Genomic DNA, 22656 nt, shown 5'->3' with positions numbered 1-22656 from the left:
TGGATGTCACTTCTTCTCACAATCTACCCAGTGATGGTTTGGGCAGGGCGCTATTGAAGGAGTTTGAAAGCTTCCCCTGCTTCCACATATGCTTGATATCGGCTTTGTTTTGTTTTGTTTTTTGAGGTACTGGGGATTGAACACAGGGCCTTGTGCTTGCTAGTCAGGAGCTCTAACACTTGAACCACACCCCCAGCCTCCCCTCTTCTTTTTGCTTTAGTTAAGTTTTGGATAGGGTCTTGCATTTTTACCCTGGGCCAGCCTCAGACCATGATCCTCCTACCTATGGCCTCCCACATAGTTGGGATTACAGATGTGAGCCACCATGCCCAGCCTTTACCAGTATGACAGTACTGCTCCTGACTTCTTAGTCTCACATTCAGTAGAGATGGCAATGTGGCCAAGTTCTGAGCAATAAGGATAGGGATAGTCTACTGAAGGGAAGGAAGGCAAGTCTTACCAAACACTTGCTTCTCACCACAGATGAGCTACAGCAGCCATGAAAGCATACAGGCTACAAATGGCTAGGGGAAGCAACCATTTCACTCATCACTCGATCAATCAGAAAGAGCTGTGTTCTGGCTTGGTTGAAGAGCTGAAGTGAGGCAGAACCATCTAACTGCAGACTGTTTGTTATGTGAAATAAACCCCTCCAGAAGATGGGTGAAGAGTCAGGCATTCCTAACTACTATATGGTAGTAGTGTTACACAGAGGAGCTGGACCCATTTCTTGAGTACCCTGGGCTAGGATGTAATGCAGTTGATCCCACAAGCAGAAGTTAACAGAACTGAGCTAGGGCTTCAAGACAACAATTCTGCAGTCCAAGCAGTATAGGACTCCATGCTTCTGCATAGCTGAAGAACAGAGATTTCAAACAGAACAATCAGACTCTATAGACACTGCAGGTTCTGAGCTCACACCCTATTACAGGAGTCCTTAACACAGGGATCATGTGGAACAAGGCTCTATAGTCACCTATACAAGAACAGTTGCCTCTGAATCTGCACTGGGAAGCCAACAGCACAATCTGGTTTTCAATTTGGTTGGTGGTAAAAGTCATCCACCAAATGACTGAAAGAGTCCAACAGGGGTGTTTGGTACTGGAGGTCAAGAGGAGACTACTTCCAAGAAACAGTTCACAAACCTTTCATCCAGTCATTTAACACCATGGCCAGAAACAGGGCATTTCAAGCTATATCTAATTTTAAGGTTAGCATTACAGAAGAGATTGAAATTCCCAGTCACAAAGAGTATTTTGTAAGCACTGTTAGAAAAAAAGAGAAGCTTATATGGGCTATTTCTTAAGTCCTTAGAATGAGGTCTATGAGCCAAACCTTGTATAGATGCTGGATTTCAATTCCTCTTATCAGATCAGTTGGCTCTTCCTGTATGAACTTGCTTTTCAGAGTTTTCTCAGTATCCTCCATGTCCAGCAGTGCCTGTGTAACTGGAACAGGTTTCTTGAACCAATAGGAAGGCTGAGGAGAAAGTCATTTATGTGGACTGATGTTTTCTTCTGGAAGATAAATATCTTGGTAAATTAGAGCCTCTCTCTCTCTACCCTATAGGCGGTGCACCTGCATCAACGTCTAATGGTGGCTACAGCAGTCAATCATCTTGTTTATGGATTTGTTACCAGTCAACTGCATTGCAGCCTGCCACCCATGAACTCAAGGAAGGAGCTAGGAAAGTTGCCTTGTTTTCTGGCTCCTGATATACTTGGAAAACTATGGTACCAGCAGTCAGTATTCCTGGGAGCTGGGTCTGAAGACAATCCAATTCCCCATACTCCAAGAAGGGATGCAAAGTAAACTCTGTAGATGTCCCAAGTCTGTGTGATTCCGTTAGGATCAGCAGGTCTATGGGTGGGCCACCAGTTGGCACTGTAGGAAAACTGAGTCAAGCATGAGAAGCTCAACTTTGTAAGAAAAACTTAGTCACCATGGGAAAGAATTGAGTCTGAGAATGTCAGGGGTTATCATAATAAGTTGTGCCCCTGCTGGCACCCTAGGGGGTGGTCACAGAAGTCCCAAAGAACTTCAGGGCCTTTCCACTAGTATAGGTCAATGGGGAAAGGGTGTGCAAGGTCTCTAGCATGTTGACAGTCAAGTACTGTGGAGAATGCAGGGCCTGATATTCAATGGCACCCCTAAAGCATCTGTGAGCACATGGCAGGGAGGGCGGGGAACGATGCATGAGACTGATGCTCCTGCTCCATTCCATCTATCACATCAGCTGTGGGACAAGAGTCGGAGAAACCGAGACTCACTGTTAATTATACTCCAGTGGCAACCACAAATCGATAGGTTTGGGATAAACCCAGGGTGTAGACTTCCTGGGGTTTGAGATTTTAATCAGGATATCACTGAGAGACATAGGAACATTGCTGACAAATAATTTAAAAGCTTAACTTCCATCTATAAAACAGCAACATCAGAACTAACCATGGCAAAGAAGTACCAAGGCTTGGGTGTTCCATAGCTCCCTGGGAAGATGGACTCCACATAACAGGTTATCGCACAGTACAAGAGCGAGTCCAACAGGAGCATCAGCAGCACCTGAGTGAAGCTAAATTCTCTGCTGATGCTGCCCATGTTTCTCCACTGGATGCCGGTGCCTGTTATAAAGGAAGGAGGACAGGTGCTATATTAAAGGCAGAGAAGTCACCAAAACTTTCCCACCAAACAGTCAGGAGCTAGGCTAGTGACAAGACTGGACTGTTTGTGTCTGGAACATTACAGGACCAGCACATGGCACAGGAAAGGTGGGCACTTTATCTCTTATGAGATAAAGCACTGTTATTGTTGCCAACAGGTGACGTTACTTTCACCAACACCAATGAGTAAGATACTTGGTCATCTAAGACCCATCTCCATGTTTCTGCATAAGCTGCTAGAATGCCTTCCCATTCCTCCCTGCCTCCTTTGGCTACTTCTTACCTCAGATAGATAATTCCCTACCCAAGAAGCAGGTGTACCCATACTTCTTGTCTGGGAGAGATGGCCAGACAAGAAGTGTGCCTAACTTAGAAGCTCCTGCACTCCACTGTGAATCTGCTCACTCATTGCTGTCCCCAGTCTGTGCAGTCTCTGGGGTCAAGGGCTCTTTTTGTTTTCAGTATCTTCAACATCTGACCAGGATCTATTATGGAGTACCTGCTGAATACTTACTTATTCCATGAATAAAGCAAAGCACTGAGGAAGGGCTTGGGCTCCATTCCTGAGTACTCGTGTGTTCTGTGTGAGCCAAGTGTCTAAACTGAATAGAAGTTGATGAAGCTTTTTATTTAAAGCATCCAGGAGGCTGCACATCTGCAGCCTCCACATCAGGATCAAAGAGGTAGAGGAGGATTGCAGGAGAGATTCAAGTGCTGGAGCAGACAGACATCCTATCTCAGTGCTTCCCAAATTTTAATGTGCTTACTAATTACCTAGGGATTTAGTTAAAATGCAGACTTTTAAATTACTACTATTATTTTGTGGTACTGGGGCTTTAACTTGGCCTAGTGCTTCCTGGGTAAATGGTCTACCACTTGAGCCACATCCACAGTCCTAAAAGCAGATGCTGAAGAGGCATGTGTGTGTGGGGGGGGGGTGGCTGGAATTCTGCATTTCTAACAAGATTCAGGGAGCTGCTAGTCCAGAAGGCATATATACTGTCAGAAGTCAAGCCCAGGTGACCACTAAAGCCCTTTCAGGGATGAGAGTCTAATTTGAGTCTGTGTTCCCACCAAGAGCTTTGCCTTTCACTTTGTCTTTCACATTTGGATCCTGCACATGTCAGCACTGATCCCAAAGCGGCACAGATACTAAGCATGCTTAGTTCAGGAAAGCCAGGAACCCCCTCATCCAGCAGTCTGCAGTGTTCAAATGGAAGAAAACCACAAAGCTCCTTCCCACCTCCATAGACATTTATTGTGAATATGCATGTAGAAAAGTACATAAAATAATTTAACAAAGAAAATACCTGAAAAAAAACACTCCACATCAATCACCCCAAAACACCCAAATGTGCATACTCCCGTATCAGTCCCATTCTTTTATTGATGTTTATAAGCAGAATAGAGTTGGGTTTTGCCTTTTGATCCACTCACTCTGCATATTTTTCATTGGTGGGTTTAGATAACTCACATTTAATATGTTATTGATTGTCTAGATTAAAGCCTATCATCTTGCCAGCTCTTTTCTATTTGTTCCAAGCTGGGTTTGTTTTTTTGTTTGTTTATTTGTGGCATTACTGGGGTTTGAACTTAGAGCCTCACGCTTGCTAGGCAAGCACTCTACCACTTGAGCCACTTTGCCAGTCCTTTTTTGTTTCAGGTATTTTCGAGATAAGGTCTCACAAACTATTTGCCTGGGCTAGCCTCAAACTGCAATCCTCCTGATCTCTGCCTCCTGAGCAGCAAGGATTATAGACATGAGCCACCAGCATCTGGCCTAAGTTGTTCTTTAGCTCTTTTCCCTCTTTTTCTTGCATTAATGGAGAATTTTTATGATGTCATTGTATCTCCACTATGGACTTCTTTTTAAAAATGTTGTGTTGCCTGAGAGTTTATAATATACAACTTTAATTAGTCAGAGTTTATCTTTAGCTTTTTATGTGTGTTTTTGTTTGTTTTGGTGGGACTGAGGTTTGAACTCAGGACTTCAAGCTTGCAAAGCAGGCATTCTACGCTTGAGCCACACACCCAGTCCCAGAATTTGTCTTTAAATACTACAAATTACTTCATGTAGTAAAAGGACCTCACAACAATATATTTTCAATTCTTACCTCCAATCCTTTGAATATAGTTGTTATATGTTACATCAGTTATAAATGATGCATTATTACCATTTTTGCCTTAGACAATTGTTTTAAAGCAAAAAAATGAGACAAAATAAATTGTATCTTCAGTTTTAGTATTCTTAAATTATCTGTGTAGAACCAAGTTTTATCTGGTCTGGCATTCTTTTTGCCTGAAGAACCCTTTTTTTGTGTGTGCTGGGGATCAGATACAGGATCATGCACATGCTCTACCATTGAGCTTGAGCTATGCCCCAGTCCAAGAACCCAAGAACTCGTTCTCTCTCTCTCTCATACAAAATGGGCTTCATTATGATATTTGTGTGTGTGTATATATATATATATAAAGGTCTCCTCCCGCCTTTTTGGGCTGTCCTGGGGTATAAACTCAGGACCTTGTGCTTACTAGGCAAGCACTTTTAACATGTTTTTACTAGGTGTAGAATTCTTAGTTGGCAGTGTTTTTCTTTTAGTACTTCAATGATGTCACTTCACTTTCTCCTAATTTGTATGTGTTTATTGGTCATTTGGATATTTTTCATAAAGTGACTTGTCAAGTGTTTTTGCCTAATTTTCTTAAAATACAAGGTCAGGTTTCTTTCTGGTTTTCTGTCTTGTTGTTTGAGATGGGCTATTTTGCCCAGCTGGCCTCAAACCATGTTCCGTTGCCTCCCACATAGCTAGGGTTACAGGCATGAGCCATGGCACATGGCACTACAAAACCAGACTTCTGATTTGCATGGATTCTTTAAATACTCTCAACATAAGCCTCCTGTCAGTCAAATGTGTTCCAAGTATTTTCTCTCACTCTCTAACTTGTCTTTTCTTTTTTATGGTATCTGAATTTTAATGTTAAAATTTTCACTTTTTTCAATGGGACAAACTGACGATGGACTGAACCCTCCAAAACTGTGAGCCAGAATAAAACCTTCAGCTTTTTAAGCTTATTATTTCAGGTATTTTGTTATAGTAATGGGAAGCTGACTAATATAATGTGTTATTCCCAAGGACGGTACTCCTGGGAATTGGTAGAACCTTTAGTAGGTGGGGCTTAGTGGGTCTTTAAGTCATTGGGGAGTGTCTTTAAGGGATCATGAAACTCAGATCTCTTTCTTTTCCTCTTTACTCCCTTGCTCGTGCTGTAAGCAGTTTGTTCTAACATGCACTTGTGTCATGATATGCTGACCTCCCAGAGGCACAAAGCAAGGGGTTGCCTGATCTTCAACTAGAACCTCCAAATCTGGGAGACAAAATAAACCTTTACTCCTTATAAGTTAATTATGTCAGGTACTTCCTTATAATAACACAAAGCTGACTAATGCCATCCCCTAGACAAGCCTGTAAAAGAGGAGATACCAAAGACAATGGGAATAAAATATATGTAAAAAGCACATTATCTACAAAGTTCTAAAATATATTCCAGCTTCTAATCACAAATCTATTGTATTAGTTATTTCTTGTTATAGTGACAAAATACCTGATATAAACAACTTAGGGGAGGAAGGATGTATTATGGCTCATGGTTTCAGAGGGTTCCATCCATGGCTGCTTGCTTCATGCTCTTGGGCAGAACATCCTGGTGGTGAGAGTGTGTGGCAGAGATTCTGTACCTCATGAGGGGCAGGAAGCAGACAGTCAGACAGAAAGGGATCAGGGACAAGATACCCCCAAGGACTCACCCCAAGTGACCTACTTCCCCCATCTTGGCCCAACCTCTAAAGTTTCCAAAACCTCTCCCAAATAGTGCCACCAACTGGAGACCTGAGATTTAGCACATGAGCCTGTGGAGCACATTTTACATTCAATCCATAACCTGACTATATTTTATACGTATATAATAATACAGGCATAGAACTTCCTAATTTTTTTGAGACAAAGTCTCACTATGTTACCCGGGCTGACCCTGAACTACTGGGCTCAAATGATTCTCCTGCCTCACCCTTCTGAGTAGCTGGGGCTGCAAGCATGTGCTACTCTGCTCAGCTCTAATGTCTTAATTCAAAATCTTAGTATGTTTTCGTTTTTCTCCCTAACTGTACCGAAAGCTGTATGTCATGTGCCATGTTGTGTTCTTCTTTAGCATCTACACAGAACCTACTATAGTTGTCGGTATGTTGTACAGGTTCAGAACACTAAATGAAATGTGTCAACTGTGTTTATATGGAAATGAAGGGCAGTTTTGCCTAGGGCAAAGCACCCACTGCCTAAAGAGCGTTCAAGAAACATAAATCTCACCTTCTGCCTCAAACACAGAGATAAAACGGACTCCCAATGCCATGGCAACATTTGAGAAGAGACAAGAGATGATCTTTTGGACATAGCTTCTCCGGTGGTAGCTGAAAGTGAGGTACAGATAAGGGAGGTAGGTGAAGAAGAAGATGATACCTCCTATGGCTGTTCCAACATGGGCTGCAAGTTCAGAGGGAAAACATGAAGAGTTTCATCAGTAATGTTCAAAAGACTGTGACACAAACCCCTTTTCCCTGCTATGGTAAGAAAAGTTTCTCTGTACGTGTCTCAGCATTTCAGAGGGGAAGCAATCTGTTAAGAAATTTAAAAAAGAAACCTTTTACAGTGATGTGCTTACTAGTGAACAACAAACATTTGTGGTGCATAAAAAATGAAGGACTCCTCACATAAATGTATAAAACTTCCTCTAAAACTGTATTAATATCTCCTACAACAAAAACTCTCCTCTTCAAAGATGAATAGTGAATCTGAATAGCATCAATTAAACCCTGCCTGGCGCTATGGTAGGCACTTTCTATGTATCATCTTTTTCAATTTTCATAAGCCCCCTATTTTGCAGGGAAGAAATGAAACTTAGCCACATTAAATAAGTTTGCTCAATGTCATGTAGCTATAAACTACGATAAAAGATTCAAGCTTTTCCAGGCTATAAAAATAGTAGCTCCAGATTAGGAGATAAAGCCAATCTGACCAAAATTTGACAGGTGAACTCAAGTTAAATGCAGATATTTAACTTCTAGGAGTTAAAGAGAATAAAGGGTTGAAAAGGTAAGGATTGCATGTGTAAAAAAAAGGCTGCAGTTAAGATATGAGGCAGCCCTTGGCTGAACGTGGCTATGTGAACTATTAGGATAATCTTTTACAACTTCTCTAGATCCCAGTTTCTTTTTTTGTGAAAGGTTATAATAATTGCTAACCTTTATTAAGCTTTAACTATGTACCAAGTACAGTTATCAGCTTTTTATGTGCAATATCCCATTTAAGCCTTGTAACTAATTTATAAGGGAAGTACTATTATTTTTCAATAGAGAGAGAAATGGATGCACAGAATGTCTAGTGACTTGCTTAAGATCAAGATACATAGAGAGGCTAGGCGCCGATGGCTCATGCCTGTAATCCTAGCTACTCAGAAGGCAGAGATCAGGAAGACTGCAGTTTATGAGACCCTATCTTAAAAAACCCAACACAAAAAAGGGCTGGTGGGGTGGTTTGAGGTGTAGACCCTGAGTTCAAATGCCAGCATAAAAAAAAAAAAGAAGTGAGTGAAGCACATTATAGGAGTGGTGGGTGGTGGTAAGTACGTAAGGGTCTTGATGGGGATCAAAGAATTATTGGAGGGGGCAGGGCAGTAAACAAGAGAGGCATGGAATTAAAAAATGGGATGTTTGGAACTGAGATTCTGGATGTGCAATTATTGGTAAGACTCAGGTTTAGGGGATGACCTTGGGAAGCAGAAGAAAAGGTCATTGGAATGACTATCAGGGATCTGAGAGCTGGGGGAAGTGGATCCCACAAATGGTCACAGCAGTAGTTGGCAGAGTCAGAAACTGAATTTGTTCAATGAATGAGAAGTAACCAGGGGCAACAGATGACTCAATGAAAGGCAGTACTTGATGACACTCATCAGAGGGCCTGAGTTCTTAAAGCATAAAGGGGAGGTGGGGCTCAAGTGGTAGAGCAACTGCTTTGCAAGCACGAAGCCCTAAGTTCAAACCTCAGTACCACTTAAATAAATAAATTTATATATAAAAGAAAGACAGGTCAAGAACAACTCTGATAAAGACTTTTTTTTTTCTGAGTTCTTTGAACTCAGGGCTTCGAATTTGGTAGGCAGGGTCTTTATTGCTTGTGCCACACCTCCAGCTTAAGACTTCTTGATTGACAGGTTTTGTTTGTTTTCCTGAGTTCAAGATTTAAAATACATCAGATCACAGCCTTTGGACTTGATTACTGTAGTGAAATGACCTGTTTGTATGTGGCAAGTCTCCTCTCTTGCTGTTTTCAAAATTCTCTGTCTTTCAGTTTTGACAATTTGACTATAATGCTTCTTGGTATGGAACTGTGAGTTTATCCTGCTTGGAGTTCATTAATCTTCTTGGGTTTGTAAATTCCTATTTTTAATCAAATTCACAATTTTCAGCCATTATTTCTGCAAGAAATTTTTTTCTTTCATTTGTCCCTTTTGTCTTTCCCTTTTCTTTCTGGGACACCTATAAAGTGTATACTGTTATGCTTGATGACATCCCAAAGATCCCTCAGGCTCTGTTCCTACAAAGAAAAGCTCGGACCCGATGGCTTCACTGGTGAATTTATCAAACACTTAAAAATTAACACTAATCTTTCTGAAACTCTAATTTTTTTGGCAGTACTAGTGTTTGAACTCAGGACTTCATGCTTGCAAGGCAGGCACTCTACCACTTGAGCCACACTTCCAGCCCTAAAACTAAATTTAAAGATCAATGGAATATAACAGAAAGTCCAGAAATAAACCCTCACATAATGGTCAATTTTTGACAAGGTGCCAAGACTATCCAAAGGGGAAAAAGATAATCTTCTAACAAATGGTACTGGGAAAACTGGGTATCTACATGCAAAACAATGAAGCTGAAACATAACCTTTTATCATATATAAAAATTAACTAAAAATGGATTAAAGACCTAAGCATAAGAGTTATAAATTCATAAAATGCTTGAAAGGAACAACACTCAGGGAAAAATCCTAATAATCTTGGATTTGCAATGATCTCTTAATTCTAAGACAAAAAGCATAGTCAGCTAAAAAATGGATAAATGGGACTTAAAATGAAAAACTTTTGTGCATCAAAGGTAATATTAAAAAAGTAAAAAGATAACACACAAATTGGGAGAAAATATTTGTAAATCATGTATTTTATAAGGGGTCAATTACCAAATGTATAAAGCACTGCTACAACAATAAAAACAACCCAATTAATAAGTGGGCTGGAGTGTGTGTAACTCAGAGGTAGTGTATTTGTTAGTATTTTCTGGTTGGCGGTACTGCGGTTTGAACTCAGGGCCTCATGCTTAGCTAGGCAGGTGCTTTACTGCTTAAGCTACTCCACCAGACCAGCAGTAGTGTATTTGCCCAGCATGAGTGAGGTCCCGAGTTTGATCCTAGCAATGCAAAGAAAAAAAGGAGAGGGGCAAAGGACTTGAACAGATACTTCTCCAAAGAAGATATATGAATGACCAATAAACACATGAAAAGGGGCTCATAATCATTAGTCATCAGCTAAATGTAAAATCAATGAGATAATACTTCACACGCCACTAGGGCAGCTTTTTTATTTTTTTAAAGAAAGAAAATGAGTAAGAAAATAAGAATGTAGAGAAACTGAGACCCTTGAGTATTGCTGGTAGGAATAGCAAATGGTATAGCTAATGTGGAAAACAGTTTGCTGGCTCTTTAAAAAATTGAATAGAATTACCGTATGACTCAGAAATTAATGTTCAATCAGTTGAGCTAAACATTATCATATACCTAAAAGAGTTGCAAACAGGGACTCAGAAAGGTATTTGTATACGAATGTTCACAGCAGCACTGTTCACAATAGCCAAAAGGTGGAAACCAACCAGTGCTCACCAACAGATAAATGTGTAAGGGGACAAATGTGAGGGAAAATAAAATGGCAGAAATGTTCTGGAAAAAAGCAACAGAAATGAGCACGGAAATGTAAAGAAAAGAATGGCAGAAGTAACTGTTTTAGATAAAGGAGACAGGAAGGCATCCTTAAAAGCAAACGTCTAGGAAGACGTGAGAAGCACCTTTTCACGTGGGTGGTAAAGCAAGCAGTTTTTCTTCCTAGATGAGGAAAACAAGACAAAACATTCCAAAAGGCAGATATCTAAGGGGGTGAAATACAGACCTTCCAAAAGGAGAGTAATACAGCAAACTTTCCCAACATAAGTATAACAGGGGGACTCACCAGAATAATGAGTGGTAGTCATAAAACAGGTGATAAGCCTCAAGGACAGATGGACTAATGAGACCCTCTTGGAATGTCCAGTCTAATAAGGATTGGGGGAGGGGAAGCAGGATGGTCGGGTTCAGCAAGAAGTTAATCAGACAGCCAATTATAGCCACAGCTTCGAAGCAGAGTGGGGGTGGTGCTTAAAGTCAGCCCCTATATAATCTCACGAACTTCAGCCATTCTTTGGCTTAGCCTTTTCACTAAGTCCTATCCTCGTGGTGCTTTGCTATCTTTTCAATAAATTTTGTGCTTGCTTTACTCTTAACTCCTGGTCTGGCATAAACTTACTTTAACTCTTAACTGCTTGTCTGGTGCCTCCAATCATCAACTGTGCCAAGACACAAAGGTGGGGAACAACAATACAGCCTGGTATCAAGTGGATAAACAAACTGTGGCATTACCTATACAATGAAATATTCTTTAGCCATAAAAAGGAGTGAAGTACTGATAAATGCTACAATTTACCTTTTTTTTTTTTTGTGGTACTGGGATTTGAACTCAGGGTCTGCGCTTGCTAGGCAGGTGCTCTATCAGGTGTGACACACTCAAAGCCCTGTTTTTCTTTTTTACATGCCATAACTTAGATAAGCCTTAAAAACACACTGTACTAAGTTGTATTTTTATTCTACTTTTTAAAAAAACTATCGTAATATTAACATAATTCAGTGACACTTGTACATTCACAATGTGTACAACCATCTATATTAAGTTCTAAAACATTCATCACCTGAAAACCTTTTTATTTTTGGACTCTCAATTCTGTTCCATTGGTCAGTATGTCCATCATTATGCTGAAACCACTGTTTTGATCACTGTAGCTTTGTAGTAAGTTTGAAATCAGGAAATGTGAGTCTTCAACTTTGTTCTTTCTCAATGTTGTTTTGATTTTTGAGGCTGCCTGCAATCTCATATTAATTTTGGGATCAGCTTATCCATTTTTGGGGAAAAAAAACAACTGAGTTTTAAAAGGGATTGCAGCAAATCTGATCAATGTGGGAAATAATGGCATCTTAACAATATTAAGGTTTCTAATCCAGGAAAACAGGATGTCTTTCTGTTGATTTAAGCCTTCAATTTCTTTTACTAACATTTTGTAATTTTCAGTATACAAGTCTTTCACTGCCCTTGTTAAGATTTACTCCTAGGTATCTTATTTTGAATGCTATTGTAAGTGGAACTTTTTCGTAATTTCCTTTTTCAGAACATTCATTGCTCATATATAGAAATACAACTAACTTTTGTATCCTGAAAATTTACTGAATTCAATTAATAGCTCTAATTAGAATCTAATTATAGATTCTAAGGATTTTTCTGTACATATAAAATCATGTCAGCTGGCACAGCTGCTCAAATCTATAAACCTAGCTATTTGGGAGTCAGAGATTGGAAGAATTACAGTTCAAGGCTGGCCTGAGCAAAAAGTTCTTGAGACTCCATCTCAACAAATGCCTGCGTGTCATGGCTCTTCTCCAGCTATGCAAGGAAGCACAAATAGGAGGATCATGACCCAGGCATAAAGCGAGACCCCCATCTCAAAAATAACCAATGCAAAAAGGCTGGTGGAGTGGTTCAAGTAGAGTGTCTGCCTAGCAAATGCAATGCCCTGAGTACTGGCAAAAAAACCAAAAAATCAAAAAAACAAAAAACATGTCTACTTGGATAGAGACAGCTTTACTTCTTCTCTTTTTGGATGCCTTTCACTTCTTTTTCTTTCCTAATTTCTCTGATTACAAATTCTGGTACAATGCTGAACAGAAGTGGTGAAAAACAGGCATCCTTGTCTTGTTCCTGATATTAGGGACAGGCTTTCAATCTTTCATTATTGAATATGATGCTAGTTGCTGGTTTTTCTCTTTATTCCTTTGGCTTCTCATTATGTATCCCAGAGTGGTCTTGAACCTTGAATCCTCCTGTCTCAGCCTCCAAAGTGTTGGGATTACTGATGTGTACTACCACACCTAGAAGCTGTGAATTTTTCATTAATGTCCCTTGTAGAGAGCTTTCTCGCACTGTCTTGTTCCTCCTGACCTAACTGGGGGCGACAGGAGACTCAGAAAGAACAAACGATCGAAGAAAGACACGTATGAAGTTGGTGCCAGGTGTGCTGGGCACTGGAATGAAGACGCCACAACAGCCTCCATGCTTTTTTACTTCTCTTCTCTTTACTCGGCTTCTTTTCTCTATCTTTAAAACCTTACTTCTAAAGTATTCTTTTCTGTTCTTTAAAGTCTCTTTCCTTAGACTTGCTCTGTCCCATGTTTTCTCTTAGCTTTTAGCATAATCTCTCTTAAAGTCTTTGCCCTCAGACTTGCACTGTCCCGAGTTCCCTTTAAAGTCTCGGTGCTCAGACTTGCAGACAAACATCAGCAGCTGCGTCTAAAAACTGCAGCAGCATAACTCTTAAAAGTCTTGGTGCTCAGACTTGCACTGTCCCATGTTTCCTCTAATCTTTAGCATAACCAATCAATCAATCCCCATCAAAAAAACCCCAAACCTCCTTCAGCCAGTCTTTTATATCCACTGATAAACAAGGAGGTGGAGCAACAGTTCTCAGGGAGGGGAGTGACATTGTAAAAACAGAAACCTGCTCTCTACTTCTCTGAACATAAACAACTTAGGAAAAGCAGTTGTGCTGCATTTTGTCTTTCACTATCTTCTGTGGCTGGGGCCACGCCAAACTCAGCATGTCCATCATTTGACACAGCTGTGCTTATGTCAAGTTCTCATAGGGTTTTCATAATCTGCTCCCCACCGCCCCTTATCTGGGTAAAGGAAATGTTTTCATATTCTGGTTTGTTAAGTGTCCTTACCATGAAAAAGTTTTGAACTTTCTCAATGTTTTCTTGACATCAGTTGAGATGACCATTTTTGGGGGGGTTTTGCTTCGGTGGTACTAGGGGATCAAACTCAAGGCTTCATACTTGCTGGGCAGATGTTCTGCTGCTTGGGCCATGCCTCCAGCCTTCATTATTTTTTTATTTATGTATCTATTTATTTATTGGCAGTACTGAGGTTTGAATTAGGGACTCATACTTGCTAAGCAGCCCCTGCATTGGTTATTCTTAAGATAGGATCTTGCTTTATGCTCAGGACAGCCTGGATGGTGATCCTCCTATTTGTGCTTTCTTGCATGGCTGGGATGACAGGCATAGACTACTGGACCCAGCAATGATTAAGATGGGGGTCTCAAGAACTTTTTGCACAGGCTGGCCTCGATCTCTACCTCCTAAGTAGCTAGGATTACAGACTTGAGCCACTGCACCCTGGAGACATGTGTTTATTTTTTTCTTCATTCTACTAAGTGGAATCTGATTGCTTTTCAGATGTTGGTAATTCTTACATTTCTGGGATAAATCCTACTTGCCATGATATTTAATCCTTTAACATGATGCTTAATTTGGTTTGCTAGTATTTGTTGAGGACTTATCCATCTATATTAATGTATATTGATCTGTACTTTTATTGTGGTGTCTTTTTTAGATTTGGCATGAGTTGAGACCAACTGTTTTTATTTTTGAGTTGTATGGGTTATTTATTTTGGACATAGTCATTTGTGTTATATATTATTTGCCAATGTTTTCTCTCAGACTACCTACCTTCCTTCCTTCCTTCCTTCCTTCCTTGCTTCCTTCCTTCCTTCCTTCCTTCCTGTTTCGTTTTCAGTCAGGGACTCACTACCTTTTCCTGAACTGTCCTTAAACTTGACAACCTCCTGCTTTAGCCCCCACCCCCAGTAGCTAGGATTACAGGCATGTACTACCATGCTCAACTCTATCTTTTCACTTTCTTGATGGCAACTTTGACGTACAAAAGATTTTCATTTTGATGAAGTTCAATTATCAATAGTCTCTTTAACAGCTGTACTTTTGGTGTCCTATCTAGAAAATCATTGTTTAACCCAAGATCATGAAGATTTTCTTCTATATTTTCTTTTAATACAACTTACTCTTAAATTTAAGTTCATAATACACTTTGAGTTAATTTTTATATATGAACTTAGGGCCTCACACTTACAATAAATTACAATAATAAAATTTCAATATAATTTTATATATGATGTTATGTGTCCATTCTAGTGGCATGGCTCAAGTAGTAGAGCAGCTGTGTAGCAAGCACGAAGTCCTGAGTTCAATCCCCAGTACTGCCAGAAAAAAAAAAAAATCCAGACTATTCCTTTCCCATTGAATTGTCTGGCCTCCTTGTTTAAAACTAGTTATCATCAGTATTGGGTTACATGATATTTTTACTTTCATTTGTCCTTTTTCCATGCTATAGCTTCCTGTGATTACAATTCATGGTGTTTCTAACCTCACTGGGCTTCATCTTCTATGTCTAAACCTCTGCGTGGTTCTTGTACTTGACAACAGGCTTAATTTTTCAAGTTTCAACCTTTAGCACCCCTCAGCCTCAGGTGCAGACATCTTTGCATGTGCCTGCTCCAAGCTACCCACCCAGCTCTCTTACTTGAGTGGCACCCCTCCCATGCTTGCCCTAAAGCTATGAAGACAGAGGTAGAATACAGAATCTGAGTTAAGCGATAGTGTTCTGGCCCACCCAATTTTCAGAGAATCCCCTCCATTTTGGCAGAGTCAGTATTTACCAGGACCCACATATTAGAACATGCTATTTGATGTAAAACATTCATAATGATAAATGATAAACTGCCTGGATTCACTTATATCATGCCTTTTCTTTCCTAGTTCTCTTGAGTACTCTTTTTTAGTCACAAACTGCTCAGCTCATTCTCTCCTAATGTTTTTACCTCTACCTCTCTAGGCTCACTCACTTTCAATTTTCCCACACTCTGACTTTGACTCCACTTCCTATTATTTGTATCCCCTCTGGCTCCTCAATTCTACCACAACTATTCTACTGACAGTTTTAGAGGTAACATTCCTGGACAGGACCAAATTCCCAGGAAGCCCTTTTTTACTGTGGTGAAGCTACCCTACTGTTGTGCTACAACTTCACAATCAAGATCTGGAAAATGATCTGCCCTTGCCTTTTCATTTTGTTCTAAATTGAGACTTATTATTTACCTACATTTGAAATTATACTCAGGAGTTAAATGGAGCAAAAAGATACCTATATTGAGGTGTTTCAATAAGTCTTCAGTGGGGAATAGAATTCATCCATTGCTGAAATAACCAACAAACTGAAAACTAGGCTCTGGAGGAATAATACCTAATGCTATATGTAATGAGATCGACAATGCTTCCAGAAAAAGAAGTCATAAGCAGCCATTAACAGAAAATTATATTTTGACTCACCTCTTTGGAAGAATGTGCTCATCATGAATGCAAAGAAAATTGTGGCAATGGCAAAACACATTAGAAAAATAAATATCAAAGTAGGGTCACTGCTCCTGAATACGGCCACGTTATTTATCTACAAAACAATCACAGATGTACATAGTATTTACACAGAAAGAATGTGGAGAAAGCATAAAGTACCCATAAAACGCTGCTGAACATATTTTGAAATTTTAGGATTATCACTTTTTGGTTTTGGTACTGGGGTTTGAACTGAGAGCCTACACCTTGAGCCACTCCACCAGTCCTTTTTTGTGATGGGATTTTTTTAGATATGGTCTTGCAAACTATTTTCCAGGCTGGTTTCAAACCATAATCCTCCTGATCTCTGCCTGAGAGATTATAGGTGTGAGCTACCAGTGCTAGCCAGGATTATCTTAAGCTAAATAACATACACAGGTGTGTGTGTGTGTGTAGTACTGGGGCTTGAAGTTAGAACCTGTTGCTTGCTAGGCAAGTGCTCTAACACTTGAGCCACACTACTAGCCCTTATACATAAATGTTGAGGAAGACATTTGATCCAGCATCCATTATATTTACAAATTATACTCTGTACATGTATCTTTTTTTGGAAAGCAAAATCAGCTTGGATTTAAGTTTTTACCCAATGTGAAACGTGAATTTTTTTTCTTTGAATAAGTAAGTTTAACCCATTTGTCATTATCACTACGACATACAATTTTGTTTTTCCTTTTGATATATCTTCTCTTTTTAATGTTTTCTATTTCCTATTTCAATACATTTTGCTATTTAATCTGGGTTTTCTTGCCTACCTTTGCCCACACTGATACAATTTTAGTGATTTATGAGGCAAATTTTTATAAAAACAAATAATTGGTTATAACTTAGTCATTTAATCCAAATTGGCAAATATTAGCACCAAATTCCATTGACAGCACACAAAAACCACAGTACCATGGATGTAAAAAATGTTTTTATTTTATAATAACTATTTTCAACTATTTGTACAGTATGAAGTTTATAATATTTTAAAATCTATAAAAATATATGTTTTGGCATCCATGTTACTAATAAAATTAACTATACTCATGTACATTATCTGAAGAGCAGGAAACTCAAGCAAGGGCAAAGCTCTTTCCAGTCTGAAAGATCCTAAATGTTTAATTTCCCAAAGTTTCAGCAAACATGACCACATATCAAACTGACATTTTCTAAGGGGTCATCAACACCAGATTTCTTTCCCACCTAATCATTACACCCTTAAGAACAAGAGATATGTACCTTTGTACAGAAGAGAATGGTCATGATAAAAACAGCAATGGAGACAGAGATGAAGAATGTGATGAACCAAGCAACCCAGTGTAGCCAGCTGTCCAATCCCATCATACACATGTACTCCTAGAAGAGCAAAAGAACCAGATGTTACACAGTCCAGTGCTCAGTCTAGCTGACCAGCTCAACAGTCTGTTACTGAAACCCCAGCAAACTGAAATGAAGGGTCATGTGTACGTGCTGGTAGCTATGGGGGTGTGGAGGCTGAGTGAGCTGGAAAGAGAGAATACAAATCAGTGAGTAGCATTTATCTAGTTTAGGTATGGTAGGGTAGGCATTGTACTAAAATTGTTCTCATTTTGCAGTGATAAGTATACTGTTAGTTTCATTTATTGAATGCTTTCTGTAAGTCAATGGTTTCTATGGTCCTGAGAATAAAGTCTAAACTCCTATTTTATCTTACTTTTAAATTCCATTGGCAGCTATTCTTAAGTTTCTTAAAAGCATTCTTTCACCTTTGTTCATCTAAAGAGCAGACTCAAGTATAAAAGAGAAAACACATGACCAATCCAATAACCAAAATACAAACAATGAATGCCCACCAGCTATATGTACCAGTTTGTTGCTGAAGTAGTAACAAACAGAGCAGGTCCAACTCCATCTCATACCTGGAAACTAAAAGGGGATCTTGGCCATACATTGGAAGTGTGTAGTTCCCTTGGAGTTTTTCAAGTAGGAGCACAGTGGACGGCCTGCCTGTTAGCCCACTATCCCATTGCCATCCATCCCTGCAAAAAGGAGCTCTTCCTGCCTCTTCCCACATTAGAGCAGAGCCAATGCACCACCACAGGCAACCTCAAGCAGAGCCTCAGTCAGTCTCTGTTCCTTACAACTAACTGCTGCAAGACAAAGCAGGCTGGGGAAGGCAGCTCTCTAGAAGTAGATGTCATGGAGAGGAGACCAAGCAAGGCTCAAAGAGACACTGGCAGGCTGTTTTCTCGATTTTTGCTTTTGATGATACTGGGGTTTGAACTCAGGGCCTTCAATTACTGTGCAGGCACTCTACCACTTGAGCCACTTCTCCAACCCTTTGGCAGGCTGTTTTAATATGGAGTCATAAAAAGAAATACAAAGAGAAGAAAGTTTAACAGAAAATTATACTCAGGCATGGTGACAGACACTTGTAATCTCAGCACTTGGGAGGCTGAGGCAGGAAGACTGAGAATTTGAGGCCAGCCTGGGAAACAGAGCGTTCCAGGCCAACTTGGGCTAATAGCAAAAACCCTGCCTCAGAAACAAAACAAAAAACCCAACAACAACAAAAAGATTGAGATGATTTTCTTAAAGAGCAGAAAGTGAGAGAAGTGACAGTACAGAGTAGGTAAACAAAAGAATGCAGAAAGTGAGTAAAATCGATTATTTCGGGAGCAACTCAGCAAGATCAAACCCTGACTTAGCCCATGTCTTTCTAGAGGATGCTTCCACCTTACCATGGAATGAGACAGCTAATTATTGGTGACCATTTTCCCTATACAAGCATTCTCGGAACACCGTTCTCATGAAAGGCACCGGGGAAGCCAACCAGGACATCACCAGTCTAAAAGCAAGGATTCATGTAATAGCAATGATGGCACTTCCTAAACTACAAGCAAGTTAAAAGTATAAAAGCACTTCGGAGTTACAACTCACCTGGAAGGACGCACTGCACCTAAGCAACTGCTTACTGCTTGGGCCTCATTCATTAGCAGCCTCCCCACAGCCCCGTCCCAGGAGAGGCATCCATCTGAAGCAGATTGGGGTTACCTTCAGTTTCCTCTCCTTCTCCAGTGAAATGGAATTCACAATGATGAGCTCGATGCAGATGAAACTGAGCATAAGGAACAGAGGAAACTCATTCTGAAGTACCACAAAGAACTTGTCCTGGATATGGGGCCCATATGGGAACCTCTGCAAGAGCACAGTGAGACTCTCAAGCATGTCTGTGGCATTTTGAGCATGGTGTCGCATGATGGCTTTATCCAACGCATGCTGTATGGCCAGGAAGCCTTCCTTGTTGTAGCCTATAAGAAAATATTAAGCATAAGAAATTAACAAAGACTGAAGAAGCAAAATAGCTGATGGATCACGGCTAGCCTCATGGCTAGCCTGAGACAGAGAGACAGCAGCAGAAAAGCATCCCTACAGCCCACATGCCTGCATGGCAGAGAGCGGGAGTCATCTTGGAGATCCCCAGGGCTGAGGTGATGGCATCTCCAGTCAGAAAATGGAGAACAGAATTCTTAGGCAGACACACCAGGAATATACCTTCCAAGGTAGGGCCCCATATTATCCCTTAGTTCTTAGGTTCTGGGTACAGGGTGCCTGTTTTACAGTTTTGATCATCCAGCATGTACAGGATGGTTAAACACAAAACCCTTGAAAGATATAGTGTCCCTGACCTATGTGACCTGTTTCTTAGTTATCACTGCTGTATGGTCTCTGAATTTTGCTGCCAAGCCTTAAACACTATCCAAACCATAAGTAACCTTCATTTCAATACAGTGTAGTTGGTGTGCCAGGGTCAGCTTTTGGTAAAAATAGGTTGAAAGGTAAAAATCTCCTAAGAGGTAAAATGGATCCAGCTTCAGGCAAGGGGACCCTTAGATCTAACAGGATAGAAAAAGTGGGAACAAATTGCTGGCAATAAATTCTGGAAACTGTTATACATTCTTGGTTTAGTATAGAAGTATTTGCACTGCAGAACTGCTGACTCTTCTCTAGAATCACATGAAAGTGTAAGTATTTGACTTGATTTCCCACTTGGTAGGCAAACAAGCCCTAGACTTCAAGTCAATTCTTTAAGTCATTCTACAGTGAGACACAGATTATCAACTTAATTTTCTAAGAACAGTTAGCTGCCTAGAGGATGTTCAACCTTAAACCTCTCACAAAGAGGGAGACCAAAAAAAAAAAAAAACTAAAGTGAATTGGAGAGCATGAGTCCTTTTGAGAGAATTGGCTCCTGGGCCTCAGTCAGGAATATGATGCTTAATGTGGAGGACACGTAAGAGGTGCTTAAACTACTTTTGCTGAAAAGCACCAACTCCTTACTTGGGCCTACAAATTAACTAAAAACAGGAGAAAAACTTGGCATCTCCATCTCCATTTTGTACCTGCTTTACTTTGCTCTGAGCCATTCTCTCCTGCAGCTCCCCTGGAATCCAAGAAGGACAAGAACGATCAATAACAACTTTATGACAAGAAACTAAAACTTCCCCTAAAGATCAGTGGAACTCCCAGATGAGTGTGTTGTATAGTTCTTGTGGGTAAAATTCAGATTTGGAATTGAACTCCATTCCTGTAAATGTTCCCCCAAATATCTGTTGTATATATGATTCCTGTATAATAAAAATATTTTTGATAGAATCCGTGAAAAAATAAAATAAAAAAAAGTGGAACTTTGCAGGACAGACCACCTCTCCAAATGAGGACAATTAACTATAATGATGAAGTTGCACCCTGGAGCAAGAGTAATCATGTCTTGGGAAACAGATCACTCCCCTCAAGTGATGACAGTGATAACTTCTCTGGAACCCTTGGACTGAGACAGTAGTCAACCAGGACACACCTGTGAGTGAGACTGTTTAACCATGCATACCTTTCACCCCTGCCCCTAATTTTTTGTTCATTTAAAGCTAAAGCTCATGTCTGTACCCCAAAGATGGCTACAGATGAGCTGAGTTCTTCCTCTGTCTCTTCCCACAGCATGTCTAGAGCCAGGTAATAAATCTCCTTTGTCAACTCCCCTTAGGGGTGAGTTGCCAGACCTAACATTTGGAAGTCCAGGATTTTGGGCCTGGGGTCCAAAACTTTGGTTTCAGATATAGCATGAACAGTTTTGGTGATGTCCCACTATTTTTCCAAAACCCTGAGGTTGCCAGACAGATAGCTGGTCTGCAAATAGTACAGACAGATTCAGGAAAACTAGGTGCCAAGTAGGGTTGTCTGCTCTGACATACACTGTTAGGTCCCTTTCCATGGTAGAGAGTATGCTGACAGAAACCAGAACAACTGCACACAGATAAGAGGGCTATGGCAGCCCAGCTGGATCACAACCCAGCTTTGGAAAATTACACCATCCCTAAAGACAAATAGGAGCTCCAGGGAACTTCCAACCTTCTGGTTCTAATGTTCTGTTCACTTATCCTAAGCAAGACAGGTAGGGGAAGGGGTCTTTCCCAGACTAAAGTTCCAAACAAGGAGGCAAAGGAGTTAAGATGGGTGTGATCTACCAAGACCTTAAGGCCTGGGAGAAGAAGGTCCATCAGTGGTGAGGGCGGAACAGGGAAGACAGAGTAGGACTCAAGGAAAAATCTAAAGACTTGGAAAGAAGAAGTAAAATCAAAGTGAAGTATCAACAGATAAAGAAGCCAGGAAGAGTTCAAGGATTCTGGTGGCAGAGCCAAGAAATAACCCCCAAAGCAGGAGCAACAGCTTTAAAGCTGCACAGGCAGGTAGGCAGTCCTACAACAGCATAGACAGTTATCTTCTGTTCCTCCTTTATTAAATTAAAGGGAAAAGATGAAACATAAATGGTGTGTTTAGGGGAGATGGTAAGCAAGGCACGTTAGACATGATAAATGGAACATGTGTGTTGAACAGGATGTATATTTAAATGACAGAACAGGGCTGGGGGTATAACTCAGTAATACAGCACTTGCCTAGCATGTGTGAAGCTCTGAGTGTGATTCCCAGCACTGCGGGGCTTGTGGGAGGGTAGGAGGCATGAGGACACAGCAATCAAGAGTGCTACTTGCAGGTAGACAAGGCAGGCCAAGTAAATCTTGCATACTTACAAAGCACAAATCATGTTTTCTCTATAATAATGGAAATCACCCCTAAATTGGCCACTCATTGGTGATACCTGCTAATAGTTCCACTCTGGCCCTGCCCAAGAAACAGTCAAAGCCCACAGGTACTTATTAGGTTATTCAGAAGCTACAGGAAGAGGCAGACCTGCCCCAGCATCTGGGATATTTGAAGAGATGCCTCTCAGTTCTGACCACTAACCACACCATGGGGGTGGCTAGTATAGAGAGAGCAGGTC

At 40.4% G+C, this 22656-nt stretch overlaps 1 protein-coding gene across 1 annotated transcript in view; it reads right to left on the bottom strand.

Moving 5' to 3' along the window:
* The window catches only part of LOC109692517 (ATP-binding cassette sub-family A member 17-like), a 94997-nt gene that overhangs the window by 38384 nt on the left and 33957 nt on the right, over nt 1-22656 (bottom strand). Inside the window, exons 6-11 of the mRNA XM_074059473.1 lie at nt 19374-19630; nt 17580-17696; nt 16296-16413; nt 7019-7192; nt 2446-2618; nt 1336-1479 (exon numbers count right to left, since the gene is read on the bottom strand). Of these exons, the coding sequence (XP_073915574.1) occupies nt 1336-1479; nt 2446-2618; nt 7019-7192; nt 16296-16413; nt 17580-17696; nt 19374-19630 (983 nt within the window). The remainder of the gene's footprint in view (nt 1-1335; nt 1480-2445; nt 2619-7018; nt 7193-16295; nt 16414-17579; nt 17697-19373; nt 19631-22656) is intronic.

The sequence above is a fragment of the Castor canadensis genome, chromosome 17 (genome assembly GCF_047511655.1).
Source record: "Castor canadensis chromosome 17, mCasCan1.hap1v2, whole genome shotgun sequence".
NCBI classification, from domain to species: domain Eukaryota; kingdom Metazoa; phylum Chordata; class Mammalia; order Rodentia; family Castoridae; genus Castor; species Castor canadensis.
The sequence above is the reverse complement of the archived record's forward strand: the minus strand, read 5'-3'. Positions and strand labels throughout refer to the sequence as shown.